The sequence below is a fragment of the Colobus angolensis genome, unplaced genomic scaffold (assembly GCF_000951035.1).
Source record: "Colobus angolensis palliatus isolate OR3802 unplaced genomic scaffold, Cang.pa_1.0 Scaffold85, whole genome shotgun sequence".
NCBI lineage: Eukaryota > Metazoa > Chordata > Mammalia > Primates > Cercopithecidae > Colobus > Colobus angolensis.
The window spans coordinates 4792625-4811301 of record NW_012122376.1 but is presented as its reverse complement, the minus strand read 5'-3'; the positions used below and the strand labels follow the sequence as shown (position 1 = coordinate 4811301).

The window sequence follows — 18677 nt, the reverse complement described above, 5'->3', positions numbered from 1 at the left end:
TAGCCCAGGTCTCCCTGACTCCAAAGCCCAGAATGTTCATATGCTCCTTTCTGGAGGCACTGAGACCTTCCCTGCTCTTGTGCCTTCCCTGTTCCCTGCCTCTGCTCACCCCAGCCCCTCCTCTCGGCATGCCTGGCCACCTTTCTAGATCCTGCCAGTCTTCGGGGCTCAACACCACCTCTTTCCTGATGCACAGCCGCCATGCACCCTGCAGACCTCTCCTCTGCTGGAGGTTCTGACATTTGCACAGGGCCTGCATTCTCCTAGGCTCTCCCTGTTCCTTCCTTAGGAAAGTGAGCCTGGCCCCTACAGTGAGGTCCTCTTTCCCTGCTTCACATTCTAGAGCAGCGGGCCCCAACCTTTTTGGCACCAGGGACCAGTTTCATGAAAGACAGTTTTTCCACAGTTGGGGGGGGGATGGTTTGGGATGATTCAAGCTCATTACATGTATTGTGCACTTCATTTCTATTATTATGCTGAAATATATAATGAAATAATTCTACAACTCACCATCATGTAGAATCAGTGGGAGCCCTGAACTTGTTCTCCTGCAACTAGATGGTCCCATCTGGGGGTGATGGGAGACAGCAACAGATCTTCTGTTGTTAGATTCTCATAAGGAACGTGCCACCTAGATCCCTGACATGAACAGTTCACAATAGGGTTGGAGCTCCTATGAGAATCGAATGTTACCACTAGGAGGTGGACCTCAGGAGGTAATGCAAGTGATGGGGAGTGGCTGTAATAGAGATGAAGCTGTGCTTCTCACCTCCTGCTGTGTAGCCCGGCTCCTAACAGGCCATGGACTGCTACTGGCCCATGCCTGAGGGGTCGGGGGTTGCTTGCTCTACAGCATCATCACACAAGTCTTTTTGCTCCATCTAAGTTTGTTGAGTATTATGTGCAGTCACTGATCCAGGCTCTGAGACTGCAGCCATGAACAGCGTTCCCACCTCAAGAAGCAGAGGTCCCTGATGGGTAGAGAGCTGCTGAAGCAGCAGCAGACACACAGATGGTCCAGTCTCCGGTGACAGCTATGAGGCAAGTGCTCTCAGCAAATCAAGCAGGGAGCCTGGCACGTGCAGGAGAGGTATTGTTTTGTGTAAGTGGCCAGGGAAGGGACCATAGTAAGTCAAAGGCACCGGCCTGGCCAGGGCCAGGGAAGGGACCGTAGTGAGGCAAAGGTGCCAGCCTGGTCAGGGTCAGGGAAGGGTGTGCCAGGCAGGGCACCCCAGGGGCACAGGCCAGTACAGGGAAGGGCTTGGTGCGCTGAGCATGGCGGTGAGGTCAGCATGGCCAGAGCTGAGGTGAGTGCGGGCAGCTGAGGTCTCAGAGGTCAGCAGGGCAGGGTCAGGGAGGGCCTCAAGGGCCATGAGCAGGTCTTGGCCTCTTATCCTAGGTGTGCTGGGGGGTTGGGGAGGGTTTCAAGGAAGAGAGTGACATGGTTTGCAGGACTGCAGGGAAAAGTGACAGTGAAAGTGCCAGGCTCTCACCACCATGCTGGAGTGGTGCAGGGCTGGGGGTGTTGAAGCATAGGTTTCACTGTTATTCGGGTAAAGTGAGACCAACAGCTCAGAAGATTGTCTTTGGCTGGGCTCAGTGGCTCATGCCTGTAATCCCAGTACTTTGAGGAGCTGAGGTGGGCAGATTGCTTGAGCCCAGGAGTTCAAGACCATCCTGGGCAACATAGTGAAACCCTATCACTACAAAAAAATACACAAAGTTAGCTGGGCATGATAGCAGGTGCCTGTAGTCCCAGCTACAGCTACTCAGGAGGCTGAGGTGGGAGGATCACCTAAGCCCTGGAGGTTGAGGCTGCAGTGAGCCGAGATGGCACCACTGCACTCTAGCCTGGGCATCAGAGTGAGACCCTGTCTCAAAAAAAAAAAAAAAAAATTGCCTTTGACACAATGGTTTGTTACTCACAGTTCCCAAGAGGAAGAGACACACCGGGCTATGTGGGGCCACTGGGAAGCATCGGGGTGAGGAGGCAGAGAGAGCACCGGGGAAATGGTGAGCCAGAGCCTTTCTCTCCAAGAAATGGACAAACAGCAACCGGGTTATGCAGGGCTGGAGCTGAGTTTGAATAATTTTATAGGGCTCAGGGTGTCTGGGCTTCCAAGTTGTCTGGGCTCTGGCCCCGGGATGACTGGGGAGCTGCATTGCCCACTGTAAAAGCTCAGGAAGGGAGATGGTCGGGGTGGGCTGGGATTGGTTGTTTTGCATACAAAAGGTGTGCTCCAAGTGCTGCTATATCTAGGGGTTAGCTAGTCCCGAGGGGGCAGTCCTTCCCAGGTCAGCAACATGTCAAACGATCATAAAATACAGAAAATAATCAACATAACTAATACAAGCGTGGTTAAGATGAGGGGGCAGAGCCGGGAGAATGGTGGATCTTCTGAGGCAGGGGAAGACCTGACGGTGAGAGAGTGGCTTGGGAAGGGGCTGGGTGGCTGTTTGGTCAAGGTGGTTGGTTTGATTGGGAGGTTGCTGTCAGCCCGAAGGAGGAAGCCGGGGCAGAGCCTTCCCGCAGAAGAGACTGCAGGAGCAGGAGAGTCGGCGAGATGGGTTCCAGGGTGGGTGTGGGCGAGCAGTGTCAGGTGGAGCTCAGCGATGTGGCCTGCATGGGCTGGTCACTGCGACTGAAGATGGAACCATGCTGGGGAGGCAGCTTAGGTGGGGGGACAGACCCAAGAGCTCCGAGTCATTAATGCTGGGGGCGCCACCTGTCACACAGTGGGTGCACCAGCCTGTGCTCAGGGCCGAGGTCTGGGAGTCATCAGCATAGAGATGGCGTCTGAGGCCACGGACTGGACAAGACCAGTTATGGGAGAGGGCTGAGGACTGAGCCGCTGGGCACCCTGACATTCATGGCCACAAAGAAGAGCAGGTGCAGCCATGGAGGCATGATGAGGACCAGTGAGGAGTCCATTGTCCTGGAGACCAAGTGAAAGTTTCAGGAGGAGCTGCCAACAAAGTCAACAGGGCCAGAAGATTGGATTAGGGTTGGCGTCTCCAGACGAGCATCTGCGGAGGGTCTGACTGTGCACTCAACTTGACCCTCAATGAAGCAGAATATTACCCACTCCCAAAAGAACCCCTTGCTTCTCATAAGCAGAGCTGTATTACCAAAAAATTGTACTCAACGACTGTATTTTGAATTCTATCTCTACATATTTGTGGAACCTCTTTTCTCTCTGTTACATTCGTACCTAATATCTTCTGTTTTTCCTCTTGGGTCCACAAAGTCTAATATATTTACCATCTGGCCCTTTATGGAAACACTTCGGTCATCTTGAGCCAGAGCAAGAAAGTGGAGGAGGCATTTTGAGAATGAATGAGGGGCCACGGGACACATAGAAGCCAATGCAAGGCTTCCTGAGGATCAGGGCATGGCAGCCTTGGGGTGATTTGGTAGGTAGAGGCTCTGGTAGGCCTGAAACATTCTGGGAGTGGTCTTCGTGCAGCCTGGAGAAGGCTGGGCGGTCAGTTCCAGCCCAGCCTCCTCCTGGGGCTTGGTCTCTGAGGCAGAGGGGGAAGTCAGAGAGAGTGGAGTAGCTGGGGAGGGGTAAGGGTATCTCACCAGAAATATGTCACTTTCCCCAGTATTGCCCCTCATGGCTGTTGCAGTTCTGAAATGCTTTAGGCAATGCTGTGATCAATGTCTTGTCTGTTTCTGATCAATATCTGTCTGCTACACTGCAAGCAGGCAGGGACCAGCTCTGCTCTCCCAGGTGCCTCTAATACCAAGGACATGGCTGGTGCTCCCTCAATATTTGTTGTAAGAACCAGTGAAGGAATCAATGAATGAGCAAATGAACTATGCCCCACCCTCACCACAGTGTCTAGCCCAATGACTCGTGCATAGCAGATGTTCAGAAAATATTTGCTGAGAAAATTAAATTTTGGCTTTTTTAGGCTTTCTAGCTCAGGTGTGTATGTTTGGTGCCTTTGACGCCCTGGGCAGGGCTGAGCCCTGGGGTGGAGCAATCTGCTTCTGATGTGACTCAGGGCTCACGGGACTCCTCTCTGCAGCTAGCCCATCACAGCCAGCTCCTGAAGTCTGCCTTCAGGGAGGCACAGACAACTCACGCCAGCCAGCCCAGGGCAGGGGGAATATCCATGCCAGCAAGTTTCGGCTGAGAGAGCCTTTTGGCAGAAAAAGTCATGTTTATTTCCCTTGTTTCCCCCTAGAAATCCCAGTCATCACCTAGACCCTTGATGAGTTAAGTTGCAGAAACCCCGGCCCAGGTGACCTCAGAAACCACTGGCCTTCCCTGAGGGAACTTGAAAGGGGGGCATTTGAAATGGAGGGGAAGGAGAACTGACCCTCGAAATGCAGACAGGCTGCTGAGGATGGGAGCCTGGGGCTGGTGCTAAGGGTGTACAATGCAGCACTATGGTTAAAAGCACTGACTCAGAATGTCTGAGCTGCCATTCTGCTCTCTTTCTGGGGATCTGAGCTGTGTGACCTCAGGCAGGCGTGCAGCCTCTCTGATCCTCAGTCCATATTTGTTAACTCTGAGACCCACTCATGAGCAAGACAGACCTGTGGGTGCAGAAAGGGCCTGTGGTGTACCCAAGGTTATGGGATGGCTGTCCTAGGCCCTCTGCTGCGGAATTGGGCTTTGAATCCAGCTCATCTGGCTCCAAACTCAGGGCTTACCCTCTTCCCACACTGTCCCTGTAGGGGGCAGAGTTTGGTGGATGCAAATCACAGTCCCTTATGGTGGAAAAACAGTCGAAAGGGGATGGCTCATGACCCGGGGGAGACAGGCCAGGGTGCAGGGAGAGGCAGCTGGGATTTCCCCACCCCCATTCCCCGGCCCCCGCCTTTCTCTGCCCTGCCAGGAAGAGAATTCCTCAGGGAGCGTTGGGCCTCCGACCCTGGGCAAGTCACAAGGCTCAGGGAGGCTGAGGTTTCAGCCTCAGCTGAGACTTGCCCGCTTCTAGATCTGACCAGGACCTGACATTAAAGGGGCCTTTCAAAGCATGCAGAGCTGACGGTACACCCCAAAAAGCCCTCAGGATCCCCACTGGCCCTCAGGCCTGCTAAGGACCCTGCAGGAACCCGGCCTCCTCATGCTGCTGGCGTCTCTCCACCATGGGAGAGGAGGCCTTTCACAGTCTCTGTGCCCCAGACACGGTGCCCAGCACCTATAGGGCAGTCAGCAGAGGCTGCCCAGCAGGGAGGAGACCAAGTCTCCTCCTTGCTTTGCCACAGGTTCAACCATGAAGAACCCAGGTGCAAGCCTGAGCTGGGTCCTGGGTGCCCCATGGCAGGAGGACACAGTCACTCACAGGTGGCAACTGAGAGAGCCTTGGTGCTCTTCCCCAGCCTCTCTCACGGGCCTGCTGCATTGCCTGAGAATCCCCACCTTCTGCCTTCGTACCCAGCCTTACGATCCAAGGTCAGCAACCCGTGCAGCCTCAGGCTCCCAGGACGGCCCACAGTGCTCAGTCTGCTGCCCCGGACCTGAGTAGGAGCAGGTTTGCAGAGGAGACTGGGGATGAGCCACGGGGCTGGGGACAGGGTTGGTGAGGACAGAGATGGTGGGGGTGAGTCCAGTCTGTAGCCATCAGTGAGACTGCACACCAGCCTTCCCAAGCCCAAAGCCGTGAGGCTGGGGGCCACGGAGGTCACCAACCCCTGAACAGGGACTGGAAAATGTTCTATTTCTGCAACTTTCATCAGCTGCTGCCTTTGAAATCAACAACAGCTGAACTTCAGCAACTCAAAACTACCCAGGTGGCTGATGTGTGTAGTTTACACACATCCTGGAAAACTCACAAAGTAACTTCACAGAAATTTTTTAAAAAGCAAAAAGGTAAATAACTAGTAAGCACTCAAAAATTACTTCTACCAAGAGCTGGAGAAATTCTGTCTTCATTGTGGGGGACAAGGCTGACTCTTGGAAACCAGGTGACCTTCCGTGGGAAAAACACTGTGATGTGAATTCGGGAGGAGGTGGGTCTGCGGCCTGACCCCTCACATCGCCCTGTCCACCTACTCCACTACCCCAGTCATAGGGCCTTGCCTGGACAGGAAGATGCACTGTCCCGGAATGATGCATCCAGAAGCTCAGCCTTCTGCTGAGGGCAGCCCCCTCCCTACTCAGACCTGCTTGGGGCTGTACAATAGAGCACGGGGAAGCGGCCAGGGGGTACCCCCTCCATCCCATGCTTGCCCGACTGGCCAGCTCTCCACACCACCCTCCTGTGGTTGGCTGAATAACGGCCTTTGAAGATGTCCACGTCATAATCCCTAGAGACTACAAATATGCTCCCTTCTATGGCAAAAGAGGCTTTGCAGATGTGATCTGGAGATGGGGAGATAATCCCAGATGATCTGGTGGGCCCAGTGTCATCACAAGGGTCCTTACGACACCGGGACCATGAGGGTCAGAGAAGGCCACGTGATCTCGGAAGCAGAGTGAGAGAGTTAGACTTGAAGATGCCATGCTTTTGACAATGGAGGAAAGAACCAGGAGCCATGAGTGCAGGCGGCCTCTCGAAGCTGGAGAAGGTAGGAAAACAGACTCCCCTTGAGCTCCTGGAAAGAACCAGTCCTGCTCATCACTTCACTTTAGCCCAGTGAGACCGACTTCAGACTGCCGGCCTCCAGCACTGAGATCATAAACTTCTGTTGCTTTGAGCCACTAAGTTTGGGGTGATTTATAGTAGCTGCTGTAGTTTGGATGTGTGTACCCCAAACCTCATGTTGAAATCTGATCCTCATTGTTTGGGTCATGGGGGCAGAGCTCTCAGGAATAGCTTGGTGCCGTCCTGGGGGTAGTGAGTTCTTCTTCTTGTTTGTTCCCACAAAAGCAGGTTGTTAAAAAGAGCCTGGCACCTCCCTCCCCTAGCCCTGCCCTCCCCTCTGTGACCTCTGTGCAGCCAGCCCTCTTCACCTTCTGCCAGGAGTGAAGCAGCCTGAGGCTTTCACCTGATGCTCAATCCTTAGCCAGCAGAATTGTGAGCCAAACAAGCCTTTTTTCCTTTATAAATTTCCAGCCTCAGGTACTCCTTTACAGCAACACAAACTCACAAAGCTCCCAGGCTGCTCCAGCCAACGCAGCATCTGCCCCACGGGACCTATTCTGTCTCTGCTGCTCTGCAGAGAACTCTGCCCAGTGAAGTACTGGGCAAACCCGATTCATCAGCGATGTTTTCCTATCAGTCCCCCTGGGATCCACCTCACCACAGGCAGCACAGCTGCCTGGAGGGTGAGATTTCTGGAGTAACAGGAAAATAGCCACCCACACAATCCCTGTCTCCACACTCAGGGATCCTTGGAGTTCCTCCACCAGGAGCACAGCCTTTGCTTCAGTTCCCAAATAGGGTCATTTTGTGGGGAAGAGGCGTGCTCATCAGGATCCTTCCCGAGGGCTGGTTTCTCGGTGGGGAGTGGGTGGCCTCACGGGAGAGGCTTTCAGAGGAAATCTGAAAGGGAGGGAAGTTGTGCCCTCAGCCCTCAAAGATGAGCCCCAGCCATTCTGCTCCTGACTCCCACCTGTCCTCCATTCCCTGCTGGGTAAAGCCATTCCTGATCCTGGCTGGAAAAGATGGGGTCTTCCCTATTTCCACCTGAACACACCAGCCCCCAACCTCAACACACCACCGTGGGAGGTGGTGCTGGGGAGAAAGGGTCCCCCAGGAAGGTCTGCCCAGAACTGGGGGACCCACCAGGGTCCACGCTGTGCTCAGGATGGCCCAGCTTCCAGAGCCCTAAGCCTGAGATGTCCCCTCTGTATGGGCTGAAAAGTGTGCCCCAAATTCATATGTTGAAGTCCCAATCTCGAGTACCTCAGAATGTGACTGCATTTGCAGACAAAGTTTTTTAAAGAGGTGATGAGGTTAAGATGAGGCTGTCAGGGCGCGCCTTCATCCCCTCCGACTGGTGTCCTTGTAAGGAGAGGAAGAGGCAGCAGGGCCGTGTGTGTGTGGCCATACGAATACACAGAGAGCATCAGCCATCAGCAAGCCAAGGAGAGAGACCCCCAGAGAAACGAGCCCTGCAGCACCTTGATCTCAAGCCTTTGGTCTCCGGACTGAGAAAAACAGTTTCTGTTGTTCGTGATCTTTTGTCCTGGCTGCCCCAGCTGAGTGCACACCACCTCCTCCTGCGGGCTTGCCCTCAGCGATAAGGACATGTGCCACAGACACCAGGGGTCTCAAACTCACAGCTGCCAGGGACCAGACACGCCACCAGAATGAGGCCTGTGGTCACCTAATCTTCAAATTGGAAGGTCTGAAGGCAATGCTAGGTCTGGCTGTGGGCTGGGCCGGACTCCCACCCTGACTCACACCCCAACAGGACTCACACAGGGAGTCCCCGCTAACATCTGAATCCTTCTCTCTCTGGTCTTGAGTTTTCTTCTGCCTGCTGCTAGCACCATCACACTTCATCTCTCAGCAGCCAGCACAGCTGTAACTCCCCTTTACACAGAGCCTGCACAAGTCGAGCAGGTCCGACACTAAACCACTGTGATTCATTCGCGCCCCAGGAAGAGCCTGGCTGCAGAGGAAGCACACCCGCTCCACAGGCGTCACTCATATGGGTCCATCTTTAATTATGTTAAATATTAATAAAAGCACAGCGTAACTGCGATTCACTGAACATACCTTACAGGACTAAGGGAGTACAATTTAACACAGTCTGGTACAGAGCTTTTGAGAACAAAAAGGAACTTCAATACCGTGTTATGAGAAATGCTCCAATTCACTTTGGTTTTGAATGGCAGGCTCGAGAACCACCGCCCAGAACGGAACCTATTCTGTCAGCAAGAGCCAGGCCTCGAACGAGAGGAAGCAGAGGCAGCAGAAGTGCCCTCTGGAGAAAGGCCCCTGGAGGGAAAAACCATGTCTGGATGGCATTGATTGGCACAGAAGGGATGGGACTGCATATATAAAAAGGATCCGCATAATAAACCAAATAATATTGGAAATAATACCTTCAGTAATACTTCTGTAAGAAGCAGAATTACACCACATGTTATTCACATGCATAGGAGTGCATAAGAAAAATCCCTTGTAATTATGGTTGGTGTGGAATAGTAAAATACGTACTGAAAATGACAAGTTAATTGGCAGAGAAATTAATCTATAAAAGGGTTGTGTCCAGAGCGGAGGAGCCTCATTAGCAACTGGAACTGAACAGAACCCACTCAGAAGACGCACTCACCCACACGTGCGAGTACACACACACACACACACACACTGTACTGCAAATAAATATACATACACACTGAAGTGATCTCTCCCTAAAGCATCCTTGTGCTCAGACCAGATTTCCCTGCTGGCGGCTGCTCCCAGTGCCGGCTATAGAGAAGGTGGGAACTGTCCCTGCAAGTGGGAGTTCGGGACACACAGCTCCTTCAGTAGCAGGAACAGCTCCCGACCACCCTGGCGCTCAGAGCCCTCTGCACACCTTCAAATGGGCTGTGTGTCCCTTCTCTGATGGCAGAAAGACAACAGCACCAGGAGGGGATGGCTGAGCGACTGCAGATCCTCCTACCCCTAAAGCCTGGTCTGTCTCACACATGCAAGTTGGAGCTGGGTAGACGGGTGCTTGCACTTTCTGGCTTTGGTGGATGAGACCTTGGCCTGAGAACTTTGGTTCACAGGAAGCTTCCCTTGACAACACTTGAGTGCAAAGCTTCATCCAGGTCCCATCTGGGCTGTTGCCAAGGATGCTCAAGTCTTCTCTTCAATCTTGCCTGTGACTGCCAAGAAATGGCAAGATCTCTTGCCCATCCATCGGTAAACAAAGCTGCCAAGTAGCCTGGAAAATTCCATGAAGAACACGACTCTTAGAAACCTCATCCCAAATCTCAACACACCACGTTCAGCTCAAGTTCAGCTTAGGCATTGTGTTTCGGAAATGGGACATGGGTATCTATAGTCCCTTGCTGGGTGAGGAACTTTGATCACACATAGTGGAGAATGTGGAAATAAACGTTTTCCAACGTGAAGGTGGAGAAATGGAGCCTGTAGCCGGCCAGAACTAAAAATTAAAATCCTCTGTTTCTCTGATGATCTTGTAAACCTGATGAGGGCTTGAATTACCTAGATTTTCCATGAAGTGTTCAATTCCTTGAGGTTGCTCATTCTGGCATTAACAGCAAAAATTTCCCTTCCAATTATAAACTGAATTTCTTGACATGTATAGAGGCAGCAGAGAGAGAGCCAGGACTGGTTAAATGCAGAAAGTGGTTTTGTTTTAAATGTATTCATTTTCTATGTTAAACATAAGTAAAGTCCACAAGGACAGAATAGGAGGAGGTCAGAGAGATGAAGGTGCTGCCAAAAACTGACTGATTTTTTTCCTTTTGGAAACAGTGACGTTAACAGGGTTTACCTCTGAAGAAACTAGAGGGCTGACTTTGGAGTAAAGGAGAAAAAAAATGAAGAGCCTCCATTCTCGAAAGACTGCGGTTCTCTGTCCCAGTGAGGTTAGCGATCTCAACAAGCGTTTCAGAAGTGAATGTGGTATGATCACACCTGTGAAGATAGCCATTGAATATAGACAGTCTGCGCAACACGGCGAGACCCTATCTCTAGGGGGGAAAAAAGGGAACGTGAAGTGTAAGTTCCAGCCAGCCCTGTGGCATGACCTCTGGCGTGCTGACTCAGAACCCAGACTGAGGCTCGCCAGAAGGCGGAGGCGGGCAGCGCTGGGCTGCCTTCCCTAGGTGTTCTCTCCACACCCAGTGCAGGGTCAGCTGGCTGCATCCCCAAGCTCCAGGACGCTCGGAGCAGCGCTGAATTCTTGAGAAATGGGGTCTCCACTGGCCTCAGACAGAGGAGCTCTGTGAGCGGTCCATTGCTGAGCTCTTGAACATCACAAAAGAAATTCCAAAATGGTTATAATTCATGTGTGCCTAGAGTGGCGGAGTCCTGGGGTTTTCCATACCATGAGTGAAACAGTTCCCTGCAAAGAGATTTGTAAAATCCTAGTGATGACGGCATTGGCGGGCCCAGCACGTGCAGCAACAGTTCAGCTCTCACGTCGTCTTCCACGCAAACGCCTCATCCGCGAGGACCTGCGCCAGCCTAGCGTTGAAAGGCCTGTAGAAATCCCGCAGAATCTTCTGTGTGATGGGCCACATGGGCCCCAGGTTCCGGTCCTCAGGACGCCGTGCATTGGAGGCGGGGCTCTTGGTCATCAAAGCCTCTTGCTTCTCACTTAAGGGCCCTAGAATAAAAGAAGAGGAGTCCCGTAAGGCAGGAGGCATGGCAGGAAGTAAAAGGGACTTTGCAAAAATCCCAGCTATGCTTCGTATTCAGACGGGATTTTCCTTTAAGAAGAATGTATTTGGGGATTAAAATTCTTTGGCCGGATCCATTTTGGAAGCACTGAGGAAAGTGGAAATACCATTAGGAAATTGCAAAGAAATTCTGTGGCGGGTGCAGGATGCCCACCCACGGGGGAGCCCAGCTGCCATTTAATGATGATACAGCGTCTGAGGCTGACCTCAAGGATTCCCTTCCAATTGCCCTTGGTGGGCTGCTCTCCATGGGTGTCAGCCCATCCTTGGAGGAACGTGTGGCCTACCGGGCACAGCCCATGGGCTTCAGTTTTCCTGCTCAGCAGCCCTCTGGAATTCCGCCATCATCGTTTCTATTTCAGGCTGCTCATGCCAAGGGCCCTGGGCCTGCAGTTTCACCCTGTGCGTCTTGCTGTGAAGTGGCCATAGGTTGGAGGGTGGGGAGGAGGCCACCTGTGCCCAGAGCCCCCACGGGCTGAACCTCCCCATCTGCAGCAAGGAGATCAGTGAGGAGAGGCCTGCAGGCAGGGGCTGTCAGTCGCCCCCACGCCCCGTCCTCTGCAGTGAGGAGAGGCACTAGATCAGGCTGGCAGAGGTTGTCAGTCACCCCCAAGGAGTGAGGGCGGGCCCCTGGAACAGGCCGGCAGGGGCTGTCAGTCACCTCCACGCCCCGCCCTCTGGAGTGAGGCGAGGCACCAGATCAGGCCGGCAGAGGTTGTCAGTCACCCCCACGCCCCGCCCTCTGGAGTGAGGAGAGGCCCTGGAACAGGCTGGCAGGGGCTGTCAGTCACCCCCACGCCTCGCCCTCTGGAGTCAGGAGAGGCCCTGGAACAGGTTGGCAGAGGTTGTCAGTCACCCCCACGCCCAGCCCTCTGAGCCACAGCTTTTTGGTGTAACCCATCACTGCTCAAGTCTCTTTACCCAGGGCTCTTGGGATCTGGCCAAAGTCCTTAGCCCATATACAGAAAAAGCATGTCCCAGCATCCTAGGGCCATATGAGATACAGAATTGGCCTTACTATCCATCTTGGGGACAAAAGACAAGCTCATTAACGGGACAGAGTCAACGTGGTCAAATCAAAGAAAGATGAGTCTAAGCCTTGGAAGGGAAAGAACTCATCAAACTCCATCACATTACCAGCTCTCCAAAAAAAAGGAGAAACAAAATCAAATGATCAAAGAGGCCCAAGTCCCAGTGGCAGGCAGATGTATTTCCAGAAACACTCAATTAACCAAGTTCCCGGGCAAGACCATTAGTCAGGGCTGCAGGAGGCGTTCTGGGAAGGAGGGCAGCTTGTTCCGAGCCTGTTCAGCCTTTCAAGCCATCCCTGGGTGCCCCGTCCACATGGGCAGCCCTCACTCCGCCAGCACATGCCTCTGCCAGCCATCACCATAGTCAGCAGTGTGGCCTGTCACCACAAAGTGACTCTCAGGCCCATGAGGGCACTGGTATCCACAAGCTGAGGGCAGGCGCTCATGACCCAGGGGCCCAGCATCCATGACCAGCAGCCAAAACTCAGCCACAGGCTGTGACTCCAGGAATGTCCAAGAATATCCGAGATGATGCAATGATCTGTCTGTTCCCTCCTCCAAGCCCCATGTCCTCTGCTCCAGCTCCCCGGTGACATCCTGTTGGTCATACAAAGCTCAGCTCTCAGGCCCTTTCCTTCCATGAAGCCTTCCTCATCCCTGCAGTAGCTGGGATCCCAAACCATCAGCACGTACCTTACATGACAGTGCTGACCTTCCCCATGGCACCCTACCTGTCATTCAGTTAGGTGAGCTATGGCCTCCTCTGCCTTCACTAGACCATAAGTTCCCAGAAGGAAAATATCTCTCCTCTCCAGAGAATCCCTCACCATACTGTGCACAATGACCTGTGTACAGCTAGTGCTCAATAAATGGTACATAACAGGCCTCCTGGAGGGCATCCCCAGGCCTCCCAGCTCAGCCCATTCCTACCCAGCTGACCAGGTCTGCATTTGCCCCAGGGGACTCCCAGAACAGGTCCACAGAGCTCATGCTTTGCCCCGTCAGTCTAAGCACCACACTCATACCTAGGTTCAGAAACTGGAAGACCTTGTGCATGGTGTACTTGACGTTGGATGCATGATCTTCCAGGCGAAGAATAAGAAACTGTTGCTTGTCAAAAACACTGAGCCAGTCCAGAAGGTACACAGCATAGAGCCCGACCTGGAGCCTCACCTAGGACCACAGAAGAAGGGCGTTATTTCAGGAGCAGTTGCCCCAACACCATAGGGCACTTTTCCAAAAGTGGTATGGCATTTCACTGTACCACAAAAGAGTCATCCTCGCAAAGGTACTTTCAGAAGCTGGATTTTAACACAAGGTGTTCTTGCTTCTTTACAGGGGGTTTTGTGCTACATGTGCAAAGAATTCCTCTATTAGGGATTGCATTTAATCCTCACAACACCCTGTGGGTAGCTCCACGCCTCCATTTCACAGGTAAGGACTGAAGTGCAGGGAAGAGGTCAAGGTTGTGGCCACCAATGGTGCGCATGTTCTCTGCACAATATCCTGTCTATTTCTCTGTTCCCAGTGTGACCTCTATGCCCAGCACACAATGGGCTGTGAAAAATCAACCATAGACACCCCAAAGACAACCTAGATGAGTGAAGAGCCAAATGCCTGATGCCAGAGAAAAATCCTTGACTGTGAGGGTGTGTGTAAATCAGCATCTAACCAGCACTGAACCAAGTCCACAGGAGGATGTTTCTATTTAAGTCCTTTCTACTTTCTAGTACCCATTTCCCAGGTCTTCACCCTTCTGTTCCTTCTCTCGAGCCTTACTGCAAGCTGTGTGGTAAAGATTTCACTCTATTCAAAGAGAACTCCGGCCTTTCCCTCAGCTCCTGGGGGGTGATCTCTAGGCCCCTGGACATCCTACCGGACAGAAGTGTCCTGGTTGGCCTGGGGGTTTTGGTCATAGGCAGGCTAACACTGTGCTTTATGATGGGGCCTTGGGCCACATGGTATCAGTCCTGACTCTAGTAGGACTGGAGACTAAAGGTCAGCCACAGGAGCTGCATGTGATGGAGCCCCAGTAAAAGGCCTGGACCCCCAAAGCATGGCCTGGCAACACTCCCCAAGAATTGTCACATACCATGGCCAGTGGCACTAACACCGTCCATGACTCCACAGGGAGAGAAGGACTCAGAGCTCCGCATTTGGGTCCCTCCTGGACTCTGCCCCCTGCACTTCCTCTCCCTTGGCTGATTTTAATCTTCATCCTTTCCCTGTAATAAATCATAACCAAGAGCGTAATAGCCTCCAGTGTGTTCTGAGAATCCTTCTGGAAAATTACAGAACCTGAAGGTGGGTTGGGGAATATCTCTCCTGAACTTGAAACTGGTGTCAGAAGTGACAGCAGTCTTGGGAACAGTTTCCTCTAACTCCACAGTGCACCCTAAACTCTTAGCAAAGCTTCCAGGAAAAAAAAAACAAAAACAAAAACAAACAAAAAAAACCAGCCTCTTTCCCTTTCGCTGAGGCCCCCTTCTCCAGGACTTCTCCCCTTGCCCCTTCTCCAAGTGCCCAGGGACCCTGCTCTGCCTATCTGTGTCTGCCCAGAACTTCTCATCTCCCACCTTTCCCCAGTTCACACCACTCCGTTTGTTTGTGCCCCATCTACACCTGCCTGAAGCTGATACAGCCTCCTGGCTGGTCCTCCTTCCCCTGGTCTCTGCACTCCCATCTGCACCCTGCCACCAGCATGGGCTTTCCAAAGCAGTGAGCTAGCCACAGCCAGCCCTGCTTAAAGCCTCCATGGCTTTCTATGTATAGAAAGTTCTGGGCCTGGCTTAAACTTCCAGCTCATCCTCTCATATATGCAGCACTTCCCGGCTCCCCAGGCTCCTCTCTGGAGTTCCCATTTTTTAGGCAGACACTCTCATGTCACATTTCCTTTCCTGCCCAACTTGACCTGGACCTTGACCTTGAGGGCAGGGACTGTGGCTTCTCCACCATCTCATCCTTGCAAAGCCTGCACTCTGGCCCTCAACATGGTTTTCGGGTGCAATTGCTGAATACAGTGTTAACAATAAGACAATGAAAGATTGGGCAAAATATGTACAGATGCTAACTATTCTTTTCCCATTTCATTATTTTTCTAACCGTGCAAGAGGATGGGGAGGAAGAAAAGCAATTAGAGTGGATAAGTTGCCTTCAAAATTCATTAGCTGTTTCCAACCCACACTTTGTTGCTACCTCACATGCCAGCTCAGAAAAAAAGACCTCAAGCTGGGCCGAAGCTAAAGAGAAAATGAGAACGTGCCAGTCTTGGAAATAAACACGCGTGTCGCCTCCAACGCAGACGAATCATGACGAGACCATCTTGCTGTTAAGTCACCGGCCTCCCGGGGCTTCTCAATTCTCTCCCTGGCAGGTTTGTAGGCCGTCCCTCGTAGGGGAGACCAGTCTGATGAGGTTTTTCTTTTCCAGAGAACGTGCCTTTCAACAGGAGAACTTTCCAGAAGGAAAGCAGCCAGGTGTTTGTGGCAAGCTGGGGTGTTTCAGAGCAGCTGTGGCCTGCCGAGCACCTGGCTGGGCACCTGCACCTGACAGCTCTCTGAAACCTCGTTTGTGCCCATCCTCGTGAAAGCCCCCGAGCGGTGTCAGGTGGACACAGGCCTGCACTGCAGCATGGTCCTCCTCAGCAGGCGGCGCTGAGCCAGGAAGGGGAGGAAAAGAGGAAACCGCAGGGGCTGCACACGGGGAAGGCCTCCAGGCACTTGGCTGCTTCTCTGGGGGCTAGCTCCCCTGCCGCTTTGTGCCTTCCCTCTGATCCATCCACCCCAAAGTCCCCTCAATTCCCACCCCAACCCCCAGTCCCCTTGCCAGGGAGGGGGAGTGTGGTCACCTGAAGTGACAGTTTCTGGTGCAGGCAGTATCACTACTGCAACCACATGCACCATGAAGACAGGACAAAGACAGCCCCAGCAGACTGTTTTCCCTCACCTTTTCCCAGTATAGGACAGAGAATCAAAATAGAACAAAAATAAAAAGGGTATTTAGGGCAAGTGCCCAATGTGCTTAAAATTAGAAAACATCAGAGCTGCGAGAAGCCTTTGAAGTTACCTGTGCCGGCCGATTCATCGACAGAAACATGAAGGTGCAGGGCAGGGCAGGGGGCTACTCAGGGTGGCGGCCAATACCCTTGAAGCCAGGACCCGAAGCCAGGTCACCTGTGCACATGGAGCTCGAGCCCCATGCAGGGCCCCAGGGAAGAGCAATCGCCACCGAGATCCGAGGCTGAGCTGAGCACAGTCCCAGTTCCCTCTTCTCCCCAGACAGGTACCTGGCCGAGCCTCTCCATTCCCTGCTAGGGATTTCAGTTGGGAGTTCCCACTCAGCCTCCCCATTAGTCCCCATTCATTCATTTGGCAAATAAGCTGAGTTCGTGCCACCATGTGCCAGGCACCCTGCTAGGCAACGGTGATGTGCTGCTAACAGAAGTGGCCCTGGCCTCAGGAAGGCTGCAATCTCATGGAGACAGAGCTCAACTGGTAAAGAAACAGACTTCAGCGATCACCTTGTGATGCACGCAGTGGAGAAAAGGAGTGGGTAGAAAGAGAAGACCGTCAGAGTAAAGCAAGCCCTGGAGTAAGTCTCCCCAGCCCCAGAGGGCGAGAAGGAAAGAGTGGTGACAAGAGCCCTGGTAGCTCTCCAACTGGCGCCCACAAATACCCACCTGGAGGGCCTGAGAAACAGACCATGGCCCTGTCCCCAGAGTTTCTGATTCAGGAGGTCTGGGGCTGGCAGAGCGTTTGCATTTCTGACAAGTTCCCAGGGGCTGTGGCTACTGCTCATTTAGGCACCAGGCTTCTCAGGACCCTGCTCTGAGGCAGGCGCACTGGCCCCTCTGAGCACCCCCAGGGTAGGGTATGCTGCAGAACAGTGGCGGGGGCTGGCCAGAGGCAGAGGGGTCTGTGCTGCTCCTGCATCCAGGTGCCACAGGAAGGTGGTGAATGACTCCAGCAGGGTGTGCCGGGGCCTGGGGTGCCTCACAAAGCTGCCCTCCCAGAGCTGTGGCTGGGCTGGGATTCACAGCCGGAGGGAAACTGGCTTCTCCTCCCAGAAATGAAAATTCACCTCTATGAGGAGGGTTTCCGATTGCATGGCTCTTTCTCTGACCTGTGAGCTCTCCAGGGACTGAAGAGAAGATTAAGGGACAATGTGTTACTGCCACATCCCTCCTGTCCACTGAGCCTGCCCCTGGGGATCTCCTTTGACCAGAGGCACCCGCTAAGCTACTGTCTTGTCATCCTCAGCAAAACACAAAATCGAACATAAAAGCCCAGGCCTCCTGCCAGCAAAACCCTTTGCTTTTAGGAGCCAGCTAGGGAAGGCAAAAACTCCCTGAGTGTCAAAGGCCAGCAGATCCAGGACTGAACCTTGAGCCTGCCTGATAACAGCTATTGGTGGGAGGATTCACCTCTGTGGGCCTCAGTGTTCCCATCTGTAAAGCAGGGATGGATTTCAGGGGATCTCTAATGAGACGATGCATTGAAAGGACTTGGGACAGGGGCTGGCAGTAAAGAATAAAGGTTGGATCCCTTTCGCCTCTCACAGATGGAGTTTCAGAAACTTTTTATCACAAAGATTCAAGCATACACAACACGGGGAGGACCACGATGGCGCCCACGAACTTACGGCTCAGGTTCAGCAGCGCTCTCAAGTTCACAGCTGGAATGCTGACCTGGAGCAGGAGAGCAGGGGCACACCCTCCCTTCTGTGTGGGAGAAAGTGTCCAAGTGCTTGGCCCCAGGGCACTGGATGGGGGTCAGCACGCTCCACGTGGTACAAAGTGCCCGGCAGCATGCAGACTGCACATGCATATTAAATATCCGCTCTTCTGCAGCAAGAAACACTATTTAAAGCTATTAAAATAAACTGTGCCTCGGGTCAGGAGTTCCCCCTGCCCTGCCTCTCCCTGCCCATCTAAACCCAGCCCAGCTTAAGCCGCTTCCTCCTAGGAGTCCCCAATGCAAAGCCCACACTTGCCCCACTTTTCCCAGTCCTTTTCAGGCAGTCTCCTGCAGAGAGAACTCAGTGGTCCCAGGGCCTGCAGTGGAGGGCTCTGGCCCCTTCTGCGACCACATTAGCTGGATACCTTGCCCCTCGCTGTCCTCATCTGCTGACAGTGACATGGACTGACTCCTGTCTTCCCACCCACCCATCGGGTTTGTTATCAGAGTCACGCAGGATAGTGAACAGGAGAAAGTTTCAAAAGGCACAATATGGTAGAAATGCCAAGGTGGGGACGGACACATGCCTCATTCCAAGCACACAACTGGTCACAGCACCGTCCTGCACCTTCTCTCTTGGACCAGGGCCTGCCACGCCATGGGTGCTGAGTAGCAACCACTGAAGATCAGACTGTTGGGGA

General features: G+C 53.1%; 1 protein-coding gene across 1 annotated transcript in view; it reads right to left on the bottom strand.

Moving 5' to 3' along the window:
• Window positions 1-8512: 8512 nt before the first annotated feature.
• The window catches only part of CHST15 (carbohydrate (N-acetylgalactosamine 4-sulfate 6-O) sulfotransferase 15), an 85364-nt gene continuing 75199 nt past the window's right edge, over window positions 8513-18677 (bottom strand). The window contains exons 7-8 of the mRNA XM_011930211.1: window positions 13327-13474; window positions 8513-11197 (exon numbers count right to left, since the gene is read on the bottom strand). Of these exons, the coding sequence (XP_011785601.1) occupies window positions 11007-11197; window positions 13327-13474 (339 nt within the window). The 3' untranslated portion in view covers window positions 8513-11006. The remainder of the gene's footprint in view (window positions 11198-13326; window positions 13475-18677) is intronic.